At 39.8% G+C, this 25,326-nt stretch overlaps 1 protein-coding gene across 1 annotated transcript; it reads left to right on the top strand.

The window, feature by feature from the left end:
* The first annotated feature begins 1,136 nt into the window (after positions 1–1,136).
* Positions 1,137–24,438, top strand: sgpp1b (sphingosine-1-phosphate phosphatase 1b). The gene is made up of 3 exons (XM_020916954.2): positions 1,137–2,135; positions 13,074–13,163; positions 20,995–24,438. The coding sequence occupies exons 1-3, from the start codon at positions 1,380–1,382 to the stop codon at positions 21,538–21,540; spliced, it is 1,392 nt and encodes a 463-aa protein (XP_020772613.2). The 5' UTR covers positions 1,137–1,379; the 3' UTR covers positions 21,541–24,438.
* Positions 24,439–25,326: the final 888 nt, after the last annotated feature.

The following is a 25,326-nucleotide window of genomic DNA, read 5'->3' as shown; positions in this document are numbered from 1 at the left end:
GACCTGCAACCTGGACACTGCACAGACGTCCCGACGGGAGCCATATTAATTCTGGGAACATGGGGTGTGAGGAGTCCTGAAAGATCTTGGTGGCTCTCCTTAGGATTTGTTGCTCACAGAAAAAGGAAAGAGATTTTACATGGATTTTGTAAGCCATCTTTACAGTGTTCTGCAGCCTGCTTTTATTCTACACTAAGATGCAAGTTGGAAGTTGTACCAGCAGATGAAGGAGAAAGTAAGAGTGGTCTCAGTGAATGAATTGTAAAAGGTGGACACTGATGTGATGGTGGATAATGAAGGAATTCAGCTTCCTTAAGAGATAAAATACTGTATAATATAGTTTGTTCCTTGGTACTTTTTCTCTTCTGCTATTTTCACAAGGTCACCATGGATAGTTGTTGTGTTTTCTACAGCCAGACCTCTTTGGACATTAGAAATAGTCATTAATATAATATCACACTTTGGACCATTCAGGTACTGAAATGCACAGATTTCAGAATAATAACAAATTAGGACCATTACCTCAGCCATTAACAATTTAAAACAAGATATTATAGCTTTTGAATAAGAAAAAGTACAAAATGTTTAATGCTCAAAAAGTAGATGTACTTAATTAACCTAGCTTGCGGTGACCAGATTTTCAAAATCAAAAATGGTGGTTGGTAATAATAAATTGTGAAAGAAGTGTGTAATTACAGAAAATTGTTTTGCTGTTCTGGCTCATTCATGACTTATTCACCACTAACATGTGAGTCAGCATACTCACATTTTCTTTGTGTTTTGGTCATTTTTAAGCAGCTTTTCTGTATTTGACCTAAACAAATGACAATTTATTCCTCTCTTTACTGTTTCCAGGTGTTAAATTGGTTAAAAACAGGGACACCAGGGACATTTCTTGTGTAAAACGGAATTCATAAAATCTGAAGTTGGGGAGTAGAGGTGTAATAATGTAGTAATCGAAGACTCTGTTTTCTTTATAAAAAAATTTATTATTAAGACGGATTGACCCACCTGTCCCTTCTCTCCTAATAAATCCATGCTTGTGTTCCACCTTCTGCTTTAAGGCGGAGGAAGTGAAGTTTTGTCCGGGTAAAAAGCGCAGCTCCCTCCCTCTCATCTGTCAGAGGCAGCGGGACATTGGACATAACCACCACTCACTTCCTTTTTTACTCTTTACACCACGTTTTTATAGTTTGACCACTTTTAATAACTTTTATCGCCGTGTTTAGCGAGTTTCTACACTTTAGTCCTGTTAATTAGCTGTTAATATCGATGCAATGGTCGAGGAGCTAATGTTAGCCGGGTGCTAGCAGAGAAAGTAGCCGGGGTTAGAGCTCCATTTCTCGGCTACATGTAATCCAAAGAACCGTGGATTAAACATGGAAAACCCGAGTCATTTGGGAGGATTATTTCGCTATCTTCAAGACCCTTACCTTGTTGCTCGTTTTCAGCACATTTGTGGAGTCCGGGGCACATTTCTGAAGACCCCCGCGGAGGAGTGTAACAACAGCGAGGACAGAGGAGAATGTGACCGAAAACCAGCGCGCAGCAACGGGGCATGTCCTCACCACTCGCCCGGGGAAAGCCATGGGGAAACAGCGGGTGGTTTTGGGGCTGGAGGACAGGAGAGACGCGAAAACTGTTCAAAGGGACTTCACAAAAGATCTAAAGGTGTAAATGCATCCAAACAACCAGGGGAAGGTGGGGAAAAGTTGACCCAAAATGGTGCAGCGAACCCGGGGGGAGAGACTCCAGGCAGCGCTGTGAAACCGCTTCGGAAAAACTCGCTTACTGGGGATGCCGGGCAAGAATTTATCATTGAAAACCGCTTTTTGTATTACTTATTCACTTTTGGGACTGAACTGGGGAATGAGCTGTTTTATATCACGTTTTTCCCCTTTGTAATGTGGAATATTGATGCTTTTGTGGCGCGTAGGATCATAACGGTGTGGGCTTGGGTGATGTATCTTGGACAATGCACCAAGGATCTTCTCGGCTGGTCCAGACCCGCTTCTCCGCCCGTGGTTAAAGTGGAGATGTTCTACAACTCCGAGTACAGCATGCCCTCCACACACGCCATGTCCGGGACCGCCATCCCCTTCGCCCTCTTCTACATGACCCTCGGCCGCTGGGAGGTAGGTACAAGCCGGGTAGATTGGAACTTTAACGCACCTCCTGAGCTGGTTCTGTACAGCTTTTTTATTGTCAGACTGGGCTTGCAAAGAGAGGCAAAACATGCAATAATGCAACTAATGCAGGGTGACCAGATGTCCCTATTTACCTGGAACAGTCCCAGTTTTGAGCCCTGTGTCCCCTGTCCCAGCAGATTTATCCAAAACCAGTGATTTGTCACAGTTTTATACAAGAAATGTCCCAGCTGTCCCTATTTTTGACCAATCTGATCCCTTCCAACAGTAAAGAGAGGCATACATTGTCATTTGTTTAGGCTGAATATAGGAAAGCTGCTTAAAATGACCAAAACACAAAGAAAATGTGACTATACTGACTCACATTACTGTCGCCACAGAACCATTTTTGTTAATTACGCACTTGTTTCACAATATTATTTATTATTACCAACCACCCAAAACCAGGGATGTCCCAGTTTCTGGACTACACACTCTAGTAATAATCACTTGTAGTGGACTACAAAAATAATTCATAATTGCTTGTTGTAGCTCTATTGTCTTTATGGGGATGCTATTTCTTTGTTCGGAATGTCCCACAATATAGCTTTAAACGTATCCATGCATTTTTTTTTCAATTACAGGTGTTTTTATTGCTTAAAAAATCTTGAAAAACACATGAGCAGGGTGAGGTCATCTCTCCACAGATCTGACCTGTACCTGATAGCATAGTGTCGCCTGCTTGTCTCCATGAACATGTTATCACTTTGCCTGGAATGTTTGGCAGAGTTTGGCATTAAATGTATCTGTCATAGATTTATGTAGTTACTGATGTTTAGTAGCTTGAAAAACATGTGTGATCTCTCCACAGTACTGACCTGTAATTCAGCGTGACAGTGTTTCCTTGGAGACAGATAAATGCCTAACTACTGTGGAACATTTCAGACAAAGGGAAACCTACAAGCACATGATGTAACCGCAGCATGTATTAGTAGTTCCTCAGTGCACCTTTAACAGTGGAAAATATTATTCACATTAGACAGTGATAGAAGAAGCTGATGTTATAGACAATATCTGGATGCGATTGTATTGTTCAGAGTAAATTACACGCGTTTAACTTGATTATAACTAGGGGTGTCAAATTATCGCGTTAATTGCGATTAATTAATTACAGTCATATTTAGCGCGTTATGTTTTTTAATCGCGTTAATCAAATTTTTAATCTCTAACTTTAGTGTTTCTGTATGCGAGTTGCTTTATTATAAAACCTGTTTTTATGTGTTGTTGGGACAACCACAACACACACACACACAAAACACATTTATACATTTTTTTATTTCGGTAATTCCACTCATTGCCGGAAACCCACACAAAACGTGCGCAGTAAGAGTGACGTAAACGTCATGTTAACGTTGGCGGCGTCAGGCACAATGGACGAGGTCGAAGAGCCAGTAGAACAGAGCAGCAGTGCACAGGTAAAAACACATTCGTGTCTTGGAAATTATTCTCCCAATGTGAAATATAAAAGAAAATAAATATAAAATCGCCTACAACTTAAATGTCACTGGTGAAAACAACCTGCATAGGCTCATGATGTCTGCACTACTGTCCTATAGTGACCTGCCACATGAGGGGACACGCACACAAACACACAAACACAAACAAACACACACCTTCATCATCGTCATTAACCTGAGAACGCGCGGACCACGTTTCCTTCCATAGTTACTGCGGGGACACCGACGTGCTCCCGTGAGCCGCGTGTGGATCGTGTTTTCTCCGCGCTTCCTCCTGTGAGCCTCTAAACCAGAACTAACACCAAGACTAAAACCAGGACTAATCCAGTCCAGGACTAAACCAGGACTAAACCAGAACTAAAACCAGAACTAAAACCAGAACTAAAATCAGGTCTAAACCAGGTCTAAACCAGGTCTAAACCAGGTCTAAACCAGGACTAAACCAGCACTAAACCAGAACTAAACCAGGACTAAAACCAGGATTAATCCATTCCAGGACTAAACTAGGACTAAAGTAGGACTAAAGCAGGTCTAAACCAGGACTAAAACAAGGACTAAAACCAGTGATCTCATATATAAAGCATTTCTCTATCAATAATATTTTTAATATGGTTAAGGAAAGACTGGACTTTTTATTGTCTTTAGACAAAAGTTATTATGTTCAGATTTCCTCGTCTTTGCTACTTTACAGCAAACAGTTTCTTATTCATGGAGACTTGGACTCAACAACTAATTTGGAGAGATTTGTTAAACAATAAATGACTTTATAAAGTCACTTTTTTTTGTTCTATATCAGTCTTTTGATCTGCCACAATAATGTAATGAATTTAAATGAAAATACCTCAAATTGAAGGCTTTTCTCAGCTATTTTTAGGTGAGATTAAAATGAGATTAATTAGATTAATTAATTACAGATCACAATTAATTAATCTCTAAATTTTTTTAATCGCATGACAGCACTAATTATAACACAAGAATTGTTCAGACTACTCACAATAGTCAATTTTTAGACTGTCAAGCAAAGTGGACTGGTGGTCAACTTGATATTAAAACTTTTTTAATTCAGATATTATCTAAATAATTATCATTGTAATAGATTTGAATAAAAAGATGTTCTTGCTTGTAGTGTTGTTGCAATACTAAAATTTCAAATAAGATTTCCAGATTCATTTCTTTCTAAGGACTCGATACTCTATGCCGATTCTGAGAGCACGCGATGATAATAAAAACACTGTTTATTTAGACAATTGAACATGATGTTCAACATTAAATCATAGTTCTTTCTTTTCTATTCCTATGTGGTCTTATATGTGTGTAATCCCTCAGTGATCCATGGGTGTATACCAGGGGTCTCAGACTCGCGGCCCGGGGGCCAACTGCGGCCCGCGGAAGGATTTTTTGCGGCCCTCCACTTGATTCCAAAGAATAATGTCAGTGCGCCCGCGGTAGATGTACGCACAATCCCACCCGCCTACCGCGGGCCGCACTGACAGATGAAGCTGCAATCGGTGCCCATGCTGATTCACAACAGATTATTAACGCAGTTTACATCCCAAAACTCAATTTACAGCAGTTGTGAAGCAACGAGTCTAAGTGGATCTGTTAACACAAGTACACGTGCACATATGGCGTCACCGAAGAACCAAAACAAACCACACATGGTGGTACACGTGTGTGCACTTCACTTTACGCTCCCACAACCACAGCATCAGAGCGCAGAGGAGGCGCTGACACAATTCCCCTCTTCATAAGTATGGGACCTTTATTGGAGGGGCTAATAAGAAATAAAAAGACATTGACAGTCTGTTTACCTGTTCAACACTCGGTGCGTAACTTGCTGGCAACCCGATGACCAAACTCCACCTGTGCGTCACCGAAATCCACACGCACTCAGCGGCAAACACAGCTGTCCCATCAATATGCAAGCACCACAAAACTGCAGTGATCTATTCCAGAGGCTTGGCGACATGTTAGCAAAAAGTACGAGGCAAAAACAAGCGTCTTCCATCCATGTTTGACATACGAGAAGCAGATACACTCCAGTGTGGTCCGCTTTCACACCGGCAAACGAACCAAAACTGGTCCGATTAACGAGCCTCTGTATCCCGGTAGAACAGTGATATCTCCAGTAACCAATACTGATGTTCCCTGTTAATACCGCGGGCCGTCCTCATCTTATCACCATGAACTCATAAAACAGCAACGTAGAACTTTCTACAAACTCACCGCATCAGTTCTGAGTTCGGGTACCAGCAGCAGCCAACAGCGTTCACAGTAGCGCACAGTTCCTCAGGACGGGGCTGGGGTCTGGTCCTTGGTCTTCTGTCGTACTACAAGCGCGTTGGTCAGATGGTCCTCCATGTGCTGGTTCCAGACGGTGGCGAGCTAGACCAGTGCGCAATGACTGGGTCTGAGCGGGTACGTTCCGCCGTCTGCGTGCTGGTTCCGTGCGGGGAAAGTGAGAAGGCGCTGTGGACTACCTACAGGTCTGTGCTGCTCCTGTCCTCCGCGCTCAAGAACAAGCGGCTGGTTCCGTGGTGGTGCAAAGCATCCGGACAGAACGTGAATCCAGTTTAGTTGGTGTCCGCATTTGGTTCTTCCTGGGAAAAGCGCTTTTCACTCCCCGCTCCACGTCATCTGAGCCCGGACAGAACCGGAGCTGCTCCTGCTGGTTCGGGACTCCGGTTTGGATCTAGTCCGACTGTATTTCTCACACTAGGCTAAAAGTAGGACATTTTTTAAAGGTGAATCAATTGAATGGGCGATTGCCTATTGCCATAAATTATTTGGTTAATTAAAGCCTAAAATAACAAATGCTGGTTCCTACCTGATCACGGGGAACACCAGGACCTCTGTGCAGGTCCTGAACAGAAGTACACACCCCCATTTTTGACTCACTCTGGAGCCACACGTTCGCACGTACTTGCTCTGATCTTCGTGTGTTACATTCTCTGTATTGGCCATTGTTGGTAAAATATTTCGAAAATGAATCGCGATTGCGTCTGGACAACAATCTGTTACTGCGCTGGAGTCGTACAGCGCGTCATTACAGGCAGGAGACGCGTTTCTCCCATGATGCATCTAGAATAGTTCGTTTGGACCTGCTGTCTGTGGTTTGGACCCGGGTTCGCGTTCACACCAGAAGAACCGCACCAAAGTTGGTCATTTGGTGCAGATTCAAGCGAACCGAGACCACCTCTTTTTTGAGGTCTCGGTCCACTTGAGTTGGTCCGGGTCAGAGTCCGATTGACGCTTTCACACCAACACAAACGAACCGAGCTAACCACTTCTGGTTCGAATGGATCGTTTGGTGCGCACCAAATACTGTCGTGTGAAAGCACCTAATACAGGTCAAGGCTCACTGATGAGCATCTTCAATCTATCCTGAGGATCTGCTTCCTCCTGCAAGTCAAATATCTCTCAGCTGTACAAGATGAATCGTAGCCAGGTTTCAACCAGCAAGGAGTAGGCAAAAGAAGAAGAGTAGACGTATTAGTTTAAACTTACGTTCTGAATACATTTTCATGTTCTGAACTGTTATTAAAGATTAAGAAAGTGTGTTGCATGTTGTTCTTTCTCTCTCCTTTTTTCCCGTGCAACCGCTATTTATCGAATACTCAATGCGGCCCAGCCTCACTCAGACTTTATCTAATGTGGCCCCCAGGTAATTTGAGTTTGAGACCCCTGGTGTATACTAGTCTATGTGCTCTTACACTTGTTCTGATACAGCTCAAGATCATTTTAAAGACATTCAGGAAAGGCTCATTTCTTTCTTGTGAATGTGACTTTTTTTTATTATCGATAACTGCTCAAACTAGTATATAGCTTCAAAACTAGTTTTTGTATGAATTAATATCTTTCAGCTACTTTTGACTCTAACAGAGAAACTGGCTTGCAGCAATTTCACGTGACATCACAATTCCCAACATATAAGATGCTGACATTAGATAAGAAATAATAACTTTATTGAAGAGTAATAATAGCAGTCACACAGGCTAGATAGCCTAAGTGTCTTGGCCAAAGACACACAAATATATGCAGTTACTTAATCACATTTTGGTAGAAATCTACCTTAGACTAATCCTCTCCTGTCTTTATTGTTTTCTGTCTTTTCTCTAACATCGTGACTGAAGCAAAGTCCAGTTCCTCATTTGAAGAAGGAAGTTTTATTCGGTTTTGTTTTGGTTCCTATTTTTTGATTTCTGTCAACTTCAGGACAAATAAACGAAAACATTTTCTGTATTGATACCTGCTGAAATTAATAATTAAAAATATCTGCAGCTGTCAGCATTTTAACAAAGATATTTGGTGAAATCTGTATAAATCTGAGCCTCCAGTAGTGTCAAATGATTTGGCCTGAGGTCAAAATGAAGACAAAGATTTGGGAAAAATTTGATAAGAAATTTTAAAATGCCACCACACGTAAAGGTGTATTATGTAACTTTTCTGGTGGAGGGTTATTAAATGCTTGTCTCCATGGAGGTGTTATTGCTCATCTGGAATGTTTTACAATATGGTATTAAACTTTTCTATCTTCCTGGAGACTAAGACAAATTACAGGTCAGATCTGTGGAGAGGTGACCACGCTCACAGTCAAAATGCCTGTTTTTCTAGGTATTTTTCAGCTGTAAAACCACCTGTAATTGAATAAACTAGATCTGTTTAATATCATACTGTGTAACATTCCAGACAGAGCAAGCAGGTGTCAGACCCTCAACCAGAAAAGTTACACAATGCATCTTTAAAGCCAAAGTATTTACATCAGTATCAGAAGAAAAAAGCTGGATCTGTGCATCCCTAAGTTTAATGTAATCTCCATGGAGACAAGCATGTAACGGACTATCCACTAGAAAGGTTACATAATACAGCTTTATGTGGTGGCATTTTACAGCAGACAAGACAACCTGTGTAAAGTTTCCCTGAAACATTTTTACTGTAAATTTACTTTATGTCTTAAGTGTTTTCCATCTTTTATATAGTGGACTCCCTCAGTGCAAACAGCTCAGAGCAAACAAAAACTTTGGTCCTTCTTGAAGTATTCATGAGAAAGACGAGAGCAGGACTGAACCAGGTCTGAACAAAAAGCAGGTCTCAGACGGACTGGGGACAGAGCCAAGTCCTGATACAGATCTGGCCTACATACAAGATGCATAGGAGCACTGTTATATGGAGTCCAAGCTTAGCGTTTTGGATGTTGTTAGGATAGAAAGATAAGCTACAGAGGAGGGACTGTGAATATATGCATTTAACTTGATCTAACATTTTATGCCAGACTAAATCAGGGCTGAAACAGGAAACATATGCAAACTAGAACTGGACTCAAGATACATAAACTACTCCAAGTATAGTCCTGGTGAATTCCTGATTTAGTCATGCTTCAGTCCTGGTTTAGTCTTGGTTTAGCCCTGGTTCAGTCCTATTTTAGCCCTAGTTTTAGTCCTAGTTTAGTCCTGGTTTAGCCCTGGTTTAACCCTGGTTTAGTCCTGATTTAGTCCTGGTTTAGCCCTGGTTTAATCCTGATTTAGTCCTGGTTTAGTCCTGGTTCAGACCTGTTTTAGCCCTACTTTTAGTCGTAGTTTAGTCCTGGTTTAGTGCCTGGTTTAGTCCTGGTTTAGCCCTGGTTTAACCATAGTTTAGTCCTGATTTAGTCCTGGTTTAGCCCTGGTTTAGTCCTGGTTCTGTCCTGGTTCAGTTCTGCTTCAGTCCTGGTTCAGTCCTGGTTTAGTCCTGGTTTATCCCAGGTTTAACTCTCGTTCAGTCCTGGTTCCGCCCTGGTTCCGTCCTGGTTCAGCCCTGTTTAGCCCTGTTTTAGTTCTGGTTTTAGTCCTAGTTTAGTCCTAGTTGAGTCCTGGTTTAGTGCTGGTTTAGCCTTGGTTTAGTCCTGGTTCCGTTTTGGTTCAGCCATGTTTTAGTCCTTGTTTTAGTCCTGGTTTAGTCCTGGTTTAGCCCTGGTGTAGTCCTGTTTTAGTCCTGGTTTAGTTCTGGTTTAGCCGTGTTTTAGTCCTGTTTTAGTCCAAGCAGGGCTGCAGGAGAATCCCCACAGGCAAAAACACTGATCTAATGATGAATGACTCTTCTCCTTAAATCAAATCCAATACTTCCCCTCTGTGTCAGTTTCAGTTTCAGTTGTGCTTTTTGTGTTAAAAAGGTCAGTTTCTCATAAGGTTAAATGAACACACAGATTTGGGAGACATTTGATAAGAAAGTGTCTTTTTGGAAAGTTACAAGATCTCAGAGGAAATCCGGACTTACACTTAAGATTTACCCAGAGTTATTTGAGTTTAAACAGTTGCCTTTGGGGTTATTATCACGGAATACTTATGACAAATATTATTGTTGTATGTGTCAGATGCCCTCCCATCCTCTTGTATCCCTATAATGTTTTTCGTAATCTGTTTATTGTATTGAGAGACTTAGAAAAACATGCATCCATAATGTGAGCGGGCTCTTGTTTGTCCTGGAGGGGCCTCTTCCTGATTGTTTCCATGGCAATGTTCTTCCTTTGTCTGTTATATTCCACAGTAAAACATAAAACTGATCTATTTCCCTGAATTCTCCAAAGTATTTCCATGGAATAATGCATGACGTGCCACATATAGAAAATTACATAGTGTTGCTTTAACTAAGATGGAGGCAAGTCAAGATGTCTCTAGTTAATCTGCAGATGTTGTGGTGTGTCAGATACCCTCCCAGATGTTACGGTGTGGTTGGATAAATACAGCGGGAGAACGAACCTTGTCACTGATAGAAATGATCAGGGAAAAACATTTGTGGATTTGACTTTTGGAGATTTGTGATGAAAATACCAGAGAATGAGACAGAACGCTGGCTCCATTTTTGCTTACGTGTCTCTTGTGATTTTGACCCACTTCTCCAAACCCAAACCCCTCACTCTGCAGTTTTATCAGAGCACCCACCGCCACGGGTCAGAGGTCAGGGCCTGTCTGTTATCTCCACCCGGGCAGCCGACAGTGACGCGCCGAGCCGTAAATCAAACTCACCCATTCAGACAGACACAATACAGATCCCACAACACTGAAGAAAGAGAACAGCAAGGGATCATGGGAAAGAGACCAACTTGTACATCATAAACTAAGTAGTATTTCAGAGAGTTGTTGTAAGTATTGACTAAAATGCAAGAAAAAAAGCGCAAAATAAAAAATAAGGACTAAACCAAAATAGGAACTAAACTAGGATTTAACTTGGTCCAAAACAAGACAAAACTAGACTTTTAAACTCAACTAAATCAGGATTTAACTTGGTCCAAAACAAGATAAAACTAAACCTTTAAACTCAACTAAACCAGGATTTAACTTGGTCCAAAACAAGACAAAACTAAACTTTTAAACTCAACTAAACCAGGATTTAACTTGGTCCAAAACAAGACAAAACTAAACTTTTAAACTCAACTAAACCAGGATTTAACTTGGTCCAAAACAAGACAAAACTAGACTTTTAAACTCAACTAAACCAGGATTTAACTTGGTCCAAAACAAGACAAAACTAGACTTTTAAACTCAACTAAACCAGGATTTAACTTGGTCCAAAACTTGACAAAACTAGACTTTTTAAACTCAACTAAACCAGGATTTAACCTGGTCCAAAACAAGACAAAACTAGACTTTTAAACTCAACTAAACCAGGATTTAACTTGGTCCAAAACAAGACAAAACTAGACTTTAAAACTCAACTAAACCAGGATTGAAAAAAGAAATATGTGTAAACTAAAACGGAATTGGAGATGCATAAACAAGCAAGTAAATTACTACATTCAAACCATACAACAACTCATCCTTATGTAACAAATAATGCTCCCTACAACTGTACAGCAACTCACCCTTATGTAACAAATAATACTCCCTACAACTGCACAACAACTCGCCCTTATGTAACAGATAATACTCCCTACAACTGTACAACAACTTGCCCTTATGTAACAAATATTACTCCCTACAACTGCAGAACAACTCACCTTTATGTAAAAGTAACCCTATACTTATTTTCAATGTATTATTACCATTTATATTTACTTTGTTATGATCATATATTGTGATGTGTGAGCTACTGTGTGCAAATAATTTTTAGTAAAGTTTGTCTAAATCTAAATCTAAGTGAAATCCTGGTTTAGTACTAGTGTAGTCCTGATTTAGTCCTGGTTTAATCCTAGTATAATCCATTGTCCAGTATCTCCAGTCACATCCCCGTCCCCCACCCTCCATCGGGACTGCAGCAGTGAAATGTCAAGCACTGAGAATATCCCATGGAGCTCTTTTGTGTGGACGTCCTGTTGCCGTAGGAGACCAGAGCCTTTCCCCTCTGGGTTTGGTCTGGAGGAAGTCTCTGCTCCTCTGAACATCTGATCACATGTTTTTAAGGCCCATTGTTTAATAATATGGTTCAAACTGGAAGGAAAACTGCTCAGAGGTTTCTCTGAAATCAAACTCCAAGAAAGTATTACATCACTGTGTTTCCACAAAGAGCTGGAAGATAGGAAACTAAACCACAGATTTTTATTGAGAGTGGTCTGTCATCAAAATGCTCCTTTTGCAATGCACTTATAATCTTGAAAACACTGAAAAGGACACATTTATTTTATACTGATGATAATTAATAATAATGATAATGGCGGAACAGGGGCTGAGTGGTTAGCACTTATTCACAGCAAGAAGGTTCCAGGTTCAATCCCTCAGGCCTTTCTGTGTGGAGTTTGCATGTTCTGTGTCTGGGTGGGTTTCCTCTGGGCAGTCCAGTTTCCCCCATCAACCTAAAAAAACATGCACCATAGGTCAATGACTCCAGAAAGAATAGCTGTGTGGAAGCACAACTAAAGGAGTTCAAAATAAATACAAACACAAAATTAGAAGCTGCATGCAAGATTTTGGTTTTAAATGCCATAAATGTTGCGTTTAAAACCGTGTTTGTGTCCGCGGATACAAGGTAAATGTGTTAATATAAAATATAACTTTTTGGTAACAATTTTAATCCTGATTTATTCTGAATTGCAAAAAACTTTAGATGTGATCAGTAAGTTGTTGATGTTATAATTTGGTGTTTTGGTTCAAAACATTTCTCCAGTCAGAAAGCAGCATGAGCATCACTTGAAGTCTCAAATTTCAGTGTTGAAATCCAGTTGTTTTAAACCTAAAATGCCTCTCTCTGATCTGAATGGTAATTCCCTAAACCCCAGCACTTAGAGCCAGTCATGAGTAAGTGCTAGTGCAGCCTCTGCTGCTCAGGGAGGGAATTCTGGAGGTTCTGAGCTTCACATGAGGCCTGTCCATATACTGAGAATGAGACAGACTTGCTGTCGTCTGTCTGCAGGTGAAGGCTTTGGCAACACAGGTTCAGATGTGATTGTAGAACCTTTTTAAAACAGTAAGAGTGCAGGACATGTACATGTTCTTTAATATATCCCTCTCTCTCTCCTCAGTACCCTTTTGCTGTTGGCCTGTCTGTGGCTCTGAGCTGGTGTGTCCTGGTCTGTGTGAGCCGCATCTACATGGGCATGCACTCTCTACTGGTATGTACACATACTACTATTATTATAATTACTGCATACAGTACCACTATTATTACGGTACTACTGCAATTACTACATGGGCATGCACTCTCTACTGGTATGTACACATACTACTGTTATTATAAATACTGCATACGAGACTTAGACAAACTTTATTGATCCACAAGGAACATTATTTGAATACTACTATTACTACTGCAAATATTACATGGGTATGCACTCTCTACATACAAATACTACTAAAAACTAAACACTACTATTACTACTGCACAATAGTACTGCCAGGTTCCAGTCCTAGGTTCTTGGGTGTGTTCACTCAAGTGGATCACTGATAATTAGAAATGACAGTATCTTATTGCTGAGTAAAATGTGAGTAAGTGCACCACTCTAGGCAAAGAAAACACAAGAAAACCCTGGTAGATGACAGGTAGCCATAAGGGTTTAGCTCCAGTCCCTCTTTCCCTTTGTCCTGATCCTGAATGTAAAAACTCTGAGTCATTTAAACCTGAAACTAAACCCAAGTCAGAGTTTAATCAGAGGATCCAGTTTCATCCATCACATGAGAGCTCAGACCCAACTGTGCCTCTGCTGCTCCAGGGGTCCGATTACACACAACACACAGAACTGTACTCTATATCACAATGGAAGTGCAATGATGAAATCTCAAAACTAAACATCCTGTTTCTTTAGAGATAAATCTTCTACATGTTGTTTAGACCTCTGCAAACATGTTCTGATATGTCCCATGTGTCAGATGCCCTCCCTGTGTGTCAGATGCCCTCCTTCTGTCTCTATGGGGTCTTATTCTGTAAAAGCTGCTAACCCTGTAGTTTAGACCACGTTCTGAAACCTCATTATGTAACTGTTTCATTATGGCTGTGTTCATTGCACTGAAAAACATTGAAAGAGATGCATGAGCAGGCTTGCATCTCCACAAACTTGACTCCTGCTTGATCTGGAGGATGGCCTCTTCTCTTTGTTTCCATGGAAATGTTGTTCCTTTGGCTGTAATTTTTCATAGTATTACATAAAACCTACCCTAAATCTATCTCCCTAAAGAGTGTTCATTGCAGATGACTTTCCACCACCAGAAAATTACACAATATCACTTTAAAGGTGCACTATGTAACATTTTGGTTGGGGGTCCAGCACATGCTTGTTTCTATGGATATGTCATTGCTCTGCCTGGATTATTCCACAGTATGACTTTAAACCGCTCCATCTTACATTTATACAATTACAGGTGGTTTTATAGCTCAAAAATACCTACAAAAGCAGAATTCAGACCTCTCCACATATCTGACTTGTAACTTGATCTGGTTTGGTCTCCATGGCGATAGAAAGGTTTAATAATACCATACTGTGAAACATTCCAGACAAAGCAATAACATCTCCATGGAGAAAAATATTTGGCAGACCCTCCACCAGAAAAGCTACACAATGCACCTTTAATGCTCCTGAATGATGAGTTTAAAATGTGCACTCTGGACAGAACTCTCCTACTTTGTATTGATCATAATACTTTTCACCAAAATCATAATTATATTCTTATGATAGATAGATACTTCATTGATCGAGAAAGGAATTTTAAAATCCAAAAATGTGCCCTCTAATTGGTTCTAAGCCATATTTGCTTTAATGTTCAAATCTCCCCAAATCCAACATTTAAATCTTTAGTTTGTTGAGAAACTTCCTCTCTCTTTCTCAGTTTCATTTTAGTAGTCTGTCTCCAGTCTGAACATGCTCTTTTGTGAATCCTGTATTTGTGTTGAATAAGAATATGAACTGGTCCAGACCTGACAGAGACCAGATCTCACCAAAACCGGATCTTTTTAGACAGTGAGAGTAAACCCTCTCACTGTCTAAAAAGATCCGAGAATTAGAGTATGATTTACACAGAAATTCACTGCTTTACAGGGTCTGAGATAGGATGAAACCAGGTTTAAACGAGGTCTGAAACAGGAACTAAACCAGGACTAAACTACGTCTGAACCAGGGACTAAACAAGGTCTAAAAGAAGTCTGAACATGGGACTAATCTAGGTCAGAATCAGGGACTAACCCAGATCTGAACCAGGGACTAAACCAGGTCTGAACAAAGGACTAAACCAGGTCTAAACAAAGTCTGAACCTGGGAGTAAACCAGAACTGAGCTAGGTCTGAATCAGGGACCCAACAAGGACTAAACTAGGTCTGAACCAGGACCAGTAATAATAGCTATATTACGTTACGATCTAAAACAGGTTTAAACCAGGACTGTTTTTGAAGGTTTTTTAGCCCAAAGCAAAGGTTAGCCCCATGACGTCTCCTGTACCACACTCATGTACGATTACACACTATTATTCAACTAATGACTCACCCAAGAACTAAAACAGGGCTGAACTAGGACTAAACCTGGACTAAAACCAGCCTAGGAATAAACCAAGACTAAACCAGAACTAAAACCAGGACCAAACCAGGACTAAATATACATATATACATATAATATACAAATAAACATATAACATATAATTCCTATTTCCTTTGACCCAGCTATTTTTCATTTTATTCACAGAAAATACCACATTTTAGTTTCTAAATCAGGGGTCTCCAACCTGTAGCTCAGGACCTACTGGTATCTCTCCACCCTCTTGCAAGTAATTCACCAAATAATTTCTGAATTAGACGTATTGTGCTGAATAAGCAAAATGTGATGAATGAAATGCCCATTATCATGATGCATGTATCGTTTTGATGCCTAACTTTGTACACTGCTATGCATAATGGTTCATATTTTATAGGCATTTAACTGCACCTCATCTAAGGTCGTTGCGCTTATATTTACTCAATTTCTTGGGACCGCTAAAAGCAGTAACTCGCTGGCATTTTTGTTGTGTAAATGTAGCTCGCCTCTGTTCTAAATAAATGATTTTCAAGCATTATAAAGTCATACATGTGATAGTATTTTGACCCCCATAGTATATTGACCCCGGAGTCAACATACCGTTATAGTAAAGTGACCCCCCCCTATAAGATTTCGACTCCCCTTAATTTTTTCTTTAGTAGTTACTTATCTGATCATTATTTCTCATGTCATTTACTTTTATTATATATTGCCACATATTCACTTTCTTTTAAGGTATTTTAAGAAATGTTTTGATGGAGAACGACTTGGTATTTTGTGTAAATGTAGCGTATTGTTAAAATTGCATATACAGAGCAATCTTGTCACTTTTTATATTGTATTTTACATTGTTATGGTTCCAAATCATGATACATCACTTTGATTACCTAACTAATTAATAACTACTTATCTCATTTTCAGTCAAATATGTGTTTAAACAACTAAGTAATTTTTAACATTCAAAAGTTATAATTGACATAATAATGCATCTGAGTTCTTCAAAAAACACTTTTAAATATGTCAATACGTTTTAATTTGTAGATTATCATATTAATTTTCAAAGTTTTTCTATAGAATTCAAGTTCTTTGTTAATAAAATATAGATTTTCATAGGGGGGTCAATATTCTATAGGGGGGGGTCAACATATCATAATAGGATTCTGAGCCCGGGGTCAAAATAGTATATGGTATGTTGACCCCGGGGTCACCTCACTGCGGGGTCAATATCCTGTACCACACCGGCACCAGACATAAGTGAATTTAAAATCAGATCTATGCAGGATGATGTAATGTGATGATGTTACTGTTCAGATGAGAGATAGAAAAGGTTACTGTAGTTCAATCAGATCATGACCGCTTTACAGACACTGCATTTCTTACTACTTATACATATACATTTACATATTTATGCCTTATTTGACAACATTGCTATTTTTGCTGCTTATTTAGAATGTATTATTACCATTTATATTTGCTCTTTATTATATTATAATGTATGAGCTACTGTGTCCAAGCCACTTCCCTTGTGGATCAATAAAGTTTGTCTAAGTCTAAATCTACAAAGTTGAACAGTCAGGATGGTAAATCAGAGGTTCAGATTGGACTCTCTTTTTTACTACATCTACTGCTTCACTGAATTGTGGAAGCTGTGAAAACAAATGTTCGGAAGATAAAATGTAAGATAAAAATCACAAACTAATCTTATCTTATTCTAGTGAATTCTAATGTAGAGCAAATGTAGTCCTGGTTCAACTCTGGTTTAGTCCTGGTTTAGCTATGGTTTAGTCCTGGTTTAATCTTGGTTTAGTCCTGGTTTATCTCTGGTTTAGTCCTCGTTTAGTCCTGGTTTATCCCTGGTTTAGTCCTGGTTTAGTCCTGGTTTAATCCTGGTTTAGTCCTGGTTTAGTCCTGGTTTCATCTTGGTTTAGTCCAATTTTAGTCTTGGTTCAGTTGCAAATTAGGCTGGCCTTAATCCTAGTTTAGTCCTAGCCCTAAATTTTGGTTTAGTCTTGGATTAGTCCTGGTTTATTCTTGGTTTAGTTGGTCTTTTAGTTCTGGTCTAGTCCTAGTTTAGTATCGTGTTGAGTCTTGGTTTAGTCCTAGTTTACTCCTGGTTTAATTCTAGTTTACTAGGAGTTCAGCCCTTTTTAGTTTTGATTTAGTCTAGTTAGTCCCATTTTAATTCTGGACAGGTTCAACAGGCCGTTGGCTTTTTATCGATGTGAGATAGAGAGGTTACTCCAGGTCGTTAAATTATCTCTGAGACTCTGCTAACAGTGCCAGCGAAAGTGAGGACCGGGGCATGATAACCATAGTTTTGCAAGGATTCACGTGGTTCGGAGTCAAACCGGGGGGGCAATTGTTATCAAGGCGGCCGCCATAACTGTAAAGCACTGCAGGAAACACTGGTTAAATTCTAGTTTAGTCTTGCTTTAATCCCTGGTTTAGTCCCTGGTTTAGTTCTAGTTTAGGCCTGCTTTAATCTACCTTTAGGCTGCGTTCACCCTGGTCCTGCTCTCATCATGGTTTAGTTCGGTTTAGTCTCAGATTTGCTGTGGTGATTGTTGGGAACGTACCCTTAGTTTAGAAATTATTTAGTTCTTTTTCCAAGTTTACTCCTGGTTACACCCCTGGTTTAGTTCTAGTTTAGTCCTGGTTATATCCCTGGTTTATTTCTAGTTTAGTCCTCGCTTCGTCCCTGGTTTAGTTCTAGTTTAGTCCTGATTGCATCTCTGGTTTAGTTTCTAGTTTAGTCCTGGTTGCATCCCTGGTTTATTTCTAGTTTAGTCCTCGCTTCGTCCCTGGTTTAGTTCTAGTTTAGTTCTGATTGCATCTCTGGTTTAGTTTCTAGTTTAGTCCTGGTTGCATCCCTGGTTTAGTTCTAGTTTGGTCCTGGTTACGTCCCTGGTTTAGTTCTAGTTTAGTCCTGGTTATGTCCCTGGTTTAGTTTCTAGTTTAGTCCTGGTTATGTCCCTGGTTTAGTTCTGGTTTAGTCCGGGTTTAGTTCTAGTTTAGTCCTGGTTACATCCCTGTTTTAGTTCTGGTTTAGTCCAAGTTTAGTTCCAGTTTAGTCCCAGTTATAGCCCTGGTTTAGTTCTAGTTTAGTCCTGGTTACATCCCTGTTTTAGTTCTGGTTTAGTCCAAGTTTAGTTCCAGTTTAGTCCCAGTTATAGCCCTGGTTTAGTTCTAGTTTAGTCCTGGTTACATCCCTGTTTTAGTTCTGGTTTAGTCCAAGTTTAGTTCCAGTTTAGTCCCAGTTATAGCCCTGGTTTAGTTCTGGTTTAGTCCAAGTTTAGTTCCAGTTTAGTCCCAGTTATAGCCCTGGTTTAGTTCTGGTTTAGTCCTGGTTTACTCCCTGGTTTACTTACAGGTCATTTGAATCCTAGTTTAGTTCCTGGTCACACTTGATATGGTTTAAATGATTGTGTAGATTTGGTTTGGGTCAGTTTAGTCTTGGTTTAGTTCTGGGTTTAGTCGCAGTTTAGTCCCAGTTTGGATGTGGTGATTAGTTCTGCTTTTCTTGGCCGTAACTCGTTAAAACAAATATGCAGCCGAAGAAACTGTGAAAAGATATATATAGTCGCGTCACGATCAAAGTTCAAAGAGGTGAGCCCAACATGTGACTATCGAACCAGGGGTAAGAGGTCACTGTCAGACTTCCTGTTTATCTAATCGGAGTGGTCTTATCTTAATGCTGATGTCACAATAGTGGAAAGTTATGCTCTTCTTTATTGTTTGACCGTTTATTAGTGATGTCAAACTTTATTGTTCCTTTAACACTTTATCAGTTCACTTCACACTTGTACAATCAAAATATAATACGCAAGAGTTGGAAAGACAAAAATGATGCTTAAAAATATCAGAGGGGACAGAGGGCAGGGCACATGTGGAGGGAAAGAATAAGGTAACATAAACCAGCTTTGGGTGTTAAAGACTGACTAGAGACTGAATAAAGACTGAATGCATTAGTTTAAGAGATTTTTCTGCACTTTAACTGCACTTTTAATGTCCACACACAACACATTTCTGTTCAAGACTTTAATGTTAAAGTAGACCTCTTTAGCTTTTTCAGAAATATACAACTTAAAGAATTCTTTAAACAAAACACGTGTAGACCATCACTCTTTGAAATCTGATTTGTCTGTAACAGAAAATACAGTCCAAACAACAAGTATTTTTATTCCTTCTCCTAATCAAAATAATTCAGTTGAAATCTATTGCAGATGAGTTGAACATGACATTGATGCCATCTTAAAAAAACAAAACTGTTATCAAAGCTATAAAAATCTAGTCAAGGAAGAACAATCTGCTTTAGATGATTTGGAAAAGGATGAAACGATAATCATAAAACAAGCTGATAAAGGTGGGGCTACTGTAATTAGAACAAATCTGACTACATAAAGGAATGCATGAGGTAATTGTCAGATAATACACTCTATGATAAACTTCCAAGAGATCCAACAGAGAACTTTAAGAACTCTATAAATCATGAAGCTTTAAGTCTTTTGTTACAGAATGGTGACATTTCTGAAAATGAGTATTGTTTTCTTAAAGTGGGCTGCCCGACTACTGCTACTTTCTTCATATTGCCAAAGTGGGCTGATCTCACTGTGTGACCTCACTTTGGGAGCTCCCATTCATTGGTGGGGATATGAGCACCTGGGCTGGCAACCATTTAGTATACTGTAATCCAAAGCAAGAGAAAACTAAGGCTTTTTGCTGAAACGTAATTTAAAAATTAAAAAAAGCTTTTGGACCATCTAAGTGTGCTTGGCATTTTTTTCACTTTTAATTGCTGTTCCTTGCGTTTGCACCTCTACAGGAACTTTGGTGTGCATTTTCTGTTTCATTTGATTCGATATATTGATTTCGATATCTGTATATACTATATTTTCTGGGCTATTAGGTGTCATTAAATGGTTTATTTTTGAACTTTTTTCACAAATAAACCTCACTGGACTTTAAAGGAAAACCAACATTGTGAAGGGTGAGTGGTTTTGTTTGTTTGGTGCGTTCACGGTGACTCTGGGCTTTGTTCAGTTGTGGCGTGTAGGGAGGGTGTGTCTGGGACCAACGGATTGTCAGCGTGTTCGCAGTGACTCAGTTGTTCAGTTGTGTCTAGAAGTGGCACATTGCGCTCGGTTTTTCGGTTCGTACCTCCGTTCCGTTCCTCGTCCACATGGAGTGATGAGTGTGTCTGTGGGTGTTTTTGGCTGCGCGGTCTCTGTCTGCTCCGTGTGTGTTTGCGTGCGCTGTGGATGGTGCGGCTTTGTAGTTCACTGAAGTCGTGCTAGGAGACCTGAGTGGATTTATGTATAAGGCGCTCTGGCTTGCAGGGCGTATTTTGATAGGGTTAGAGGCTTAAGAGCACGCCCTATAGCCCGGAAAATATGGTAGTTATTTCCCTCCTGTCTAACCCTTTGCTTCTCTCTCGCTCTGTCTCTCTCAGGATGTACTGGCGGGGGTCCTGTACTCCTCCCTGATCCTGCTCGTGACTCTTCCAGCCTTGGACTCCTTAGACCTTTTCATCCTCCACAGCCGCTGGTCTCCTCTCTTCATCATCGCCGTCCCGTTCGCCCTGTCTCTGCTCTGCTTCCACCTGGATGCATGGAGCACGTCGAGGGGGGACACGGCTCAGATCCTGGGCACCGGGGCGGGCGTGGCGCTGGCATCTCACGCTAACTTCCGCCTCGGTTTCAGCCGCGACCCCGTGTCCCTCTCTCTCTCACTCCCTCCCCTCTCCTTCTCGCTCTTGGTCATGGCGCTGGTGCGGTGGATCGCAGGTGTGGCCGTTCTGATGCTGACGCGCGCCGTGATGAAAGCGGTTACCTTGACGATGCTGTGCCGGGTGCTGAGGCTGGGAGGGGGCGGAGACGTGAGGCAGGCGCGGCAGCACATGGAGGTGGAGCTTCCGTACAGGTACATCGTCTACGGAACGGTGGGGTTCAGTGTGCTGTTCCTCGTGCCTCTGCTTTTCAGCTACGTGCAGCTCTGAAACAGACTACACGACCCATAATGCACTGCAAGGAGGTAACTGCAACTCCCACGATGCACTACCACGACGCAACTGCAACTCCCAGGAAGCACTGCACTGCGTGAGAAACATCAGAAAACTACACAGTGTTTTACAGCGCTATAAAAGGAAACTACAACCTCCACAACGCACTGCAGGCTGATAACTGCAACTCCCAGGATGCACTGCTCTGAGAGAAAACTACAGAGCCTATTGTAAAGCTATTAAAGAAAGAAAGATTTTAATTACAGCCCCCTTTGTGCGGCTCTGACAGAAACTACACAACCCACAATGCACTGCCCTGAGCAAAAAACTACAGGAAATATTTCACAGCCTAATACAGAGCTATGAAAGTAAACTACACCCCCCACGATGCTTATCTCTCAAGCTTCTTTTCATTTTTTTATTTATTAGGACAATATACAATTACATTAAGATTAAAAGCAGAGGTGTAGGTACCAGACTGTAGCTTTACTTCTAACCCGTCACTAGGGTTGCACTAATCCAATACTGGTATCAAATATTTGCACTGATCCTACAAAAAACAGCGAGATCGAATATTGGCTTTGAAATATCGGTTCAGTCGATGTCGTGGTTGGGCATAGAAATCGTCATAATAGTATTTTCTAGTTTTTTTCTACAGGAAGTTTCATATTATTTGAACTTTTACTTGCACAAAGCTGTTCTGTAGTTACTTGAGAGATAAATAACAGCTACAAAACACATTTGTATCAGTTTTATTTTGTTTTATTTTATTTTACGCATTGTGTAACTTTTTTAGCGAAGGGTCCATCAAATGCTTTTTCTCCATGGAGATGTTATTGCTTTGGCTGGAATGTTTTACAGTATGGCATTAAACCTTTCTATCTTCATGGAGACCAGACCAAGTTACAGGTCAGGTCTGTGGAGAGCCAACACCGTTCTCTGTCAGAATGCCTGTTTTTTAAGTATTTTGGAGAATAATGAGTAATGGAATAAATGTAAGGTAGATCTGTTTCATGTCATACTGTGAAACATTCCAGGCAGAGCAATGATATCACCATAGAAACAACCCCTCAACCCTCAACCAAAAAGTTACATAGTGCATCTTTTGAGGAAATACATGCTGTGTTATCAATTGATATCGGTTGTACTTTAAGCTGTAGTAGTAAAATTGGTGTCGGACTTGAAAAAGCTGTATCTTTGCATTTGTATTGTGCATTGATGGAAGGGGCACTTATTGTATTAATTGTCTGTAAAGTGAACAATTAAAAAACATGCTTAATTGTTCATATAAGTTAAAACTAATCAGTAAAATATGATGTTTTAAGTGTTTTTGTTTGTTTTTCCCCCTGATTTGTACTACCCAGAATACACCGTAGTTAAGCCTTTTGCAACACTGACTCTAAACTAGCTATTTATAACTTTAAACTACACAACCCATGATGCCTTTCTCTCCAGCTTCATACAGCTCTGAACTACATCTCCCACGATGCACGGCGCTGATCTTCCACTGTGCTTTTTCAGACCTATATTTTTATACTTTGAAAGAGAGTTCACTGCCTTGTTTCTTGACTGTGGCTTCGACTGTTATTGCTCAAGTCAACGGGAGATAAACTTTTTAATATTTTGTACTAAACAGAATTCACAAATGTAACTTATTGCACTGCCGATAAAGGTGCACTGTGTAACTTTTCTGGTATGGGGTAGTTGCATTGCCTCGAGTGTTCCACAGTAGGGCATTACGCTTACATCAATCTCGCATTTATTCACTTATAGCGATTTCATACATTCTTACTGTGAGTGGGGTCGCCTCTCCACAGATCTGACCTCAAACTCGGCCTAGTGGCTTTTCTCTATTTAGGTAGATAATATTAATGCCATACAGTGGAACATTCTTCCTCCACCTGAAAACTTACAGAGTGCCCCTTTAATGATAAATAAAATAAAGTAACTCATGAGTAACTTCAAGGTAACAAACACATTTTAAACTTGAGGATGGACCACTAAGAATTAAACTGCCTTTTGCACAAAATATTCAGAATTGTCTCAGAAATGCATTTAATTTTGCCTTAAACATAAAAATAACCACTTTCAGATACATTTTCTATTCTGCCTTTTTTTTGGTTTGTTTTAATCTACTGTTTTTTCTACGGCTGTTATGCACATATTGATACTTTGCAGTGGCATCATGCTGGGGGTGTTCTGCGTGTGTGTCTATGGTGGGATGTTCAGCATTTACTCTGGTGACACAATACACACATAAGCAAACACTGACAAAAAAGTTTAAATATAGTCTGAAGAAAAAATACAAAAAGATTTATCGCATTTTTCAGGAGCCTGTGATCAATACGAGCATTCATGGTCCAGTTTAGGAGTTTGATTTTCAACTAAAATGTGAAAGTGACTAACTGAAAAACTGTTGGCCTAGCTAGTTTGTGACTGTAATTTTATTTGAGAACAGCACAAATCAGCTGACCTGTTCTAATTCTAAATAAGTCCGTTCTTTCTTTTCAGATTGAGTTAAAACAAAGCTCAGATCAGTCTAAGTTGAGTAACAGAGCTTCAGACAGAGCAGTGCCTACAGTTAGCGTCACACCCCCAGGTAATATTGATGACATCAGCTGCAAAGTATCAGTTTGTATTATTTTAGTGATTTTAAACCAAGAAACCTTAAAGTCAAAACTCAGAGATGCTTTTTTAAACTGTTTCTAAAGCAATACAATACCACCTGTGGACTTTTAAATGCATTTATTCCAAAGGATTTCATCATTTGTTTTAGAGAAATGGACTCTACGCGGCACATATTTTAGAATGTTTGTGTACATTTTGATTCTTTGACACTGTAGATGTTCGATTTGAGATTTCTGTGTTTGATTTGTTCTGGTCTCAGGAGAAAAAAATAAAATAACTGTAAAAATAAAAATTGTGTTTTCAAAAATTTTATTTGGAGTTTTTCTTCATTATGACAACTACTATTACTGCTATATGTACTACTACTAGTACTACTACTACTATACACAACTATACCACTGCTACTATTACTACTACTACTACTACTACTACTACTACTACTACTATACTACTGTACCACTACTACTATACACTACTGTACCACTATTACTATTACTACTACTACTGCTATACTGCTACTGCTACTACTACTACTACTACTACTACTATACTACTCAAAAATTGTATTTGGAGTTTTTCTTCATTATGATGACTATTATTACTGCTGTTTTACCTACTACTATTTCTACAACTCATACTACCACTACTACTACTACTACTACTACTGATACTACTACATTCTGGTACATCAAATACTGCTACTATAACCACTAATAGAAACTGTAGTTTAAGTATAATTTAATTTTTTACGTTTTTGATGACCAACAAATACTAAACTGGTGTGAGGCAGGGGCATGGGATACTGAAAATTTGTTCTCAAGGATCAGTACAGTTACATGGCTAGAAATGACACATTACATTACAAGAAATTAACGTAAAAGTAACAAGTGTGACCAGGCCAACACATGAAATACACTACTCCAAGTACTAGTTACATTTTAATGCAATTTAAGTAGCATTTTTGGTCAGTCTTTTTATACAAAACTTGGGGGAAAAAACAAAAACGTTTTAAATCACAATTCACTATCTCTGAGCTCTTGCCGATTTAAATGAATTTAAAGAATAGACAAACGGACACGTTTTAACCAGGGAGCTTTTTGGAAACCAATGCAACTACTCCCTCTGCTGGAGAATAGCGAAAACACTTCCCACATG

The sequence above is a fragment of the Boleophthalmus pectinirostris genome, unplaced genomic scaffold, assembly GCF_026225935.1.
Source record: "Boleophthalmus pectinirostris isolate CB_2022bp ecotype Guang Dong unplaced genomic scaffold, ASM2622593v1 HiC_scaffold_10, whole genome shotgun sequence".
In the NCBI taxonomy this organism is placed as follows: domain Eukaryota; kingdom Metazoa; phylum Chordata; class Actinopteri; order Gobiiformes; family Gobiidae; genus Boleophthalmus; species Boleophthalmus pectinirostris.
Note: the sequence above shows the minus strand (reverse complement) of the source record. Positions and strands in the feature narration are given on the sequence as shown.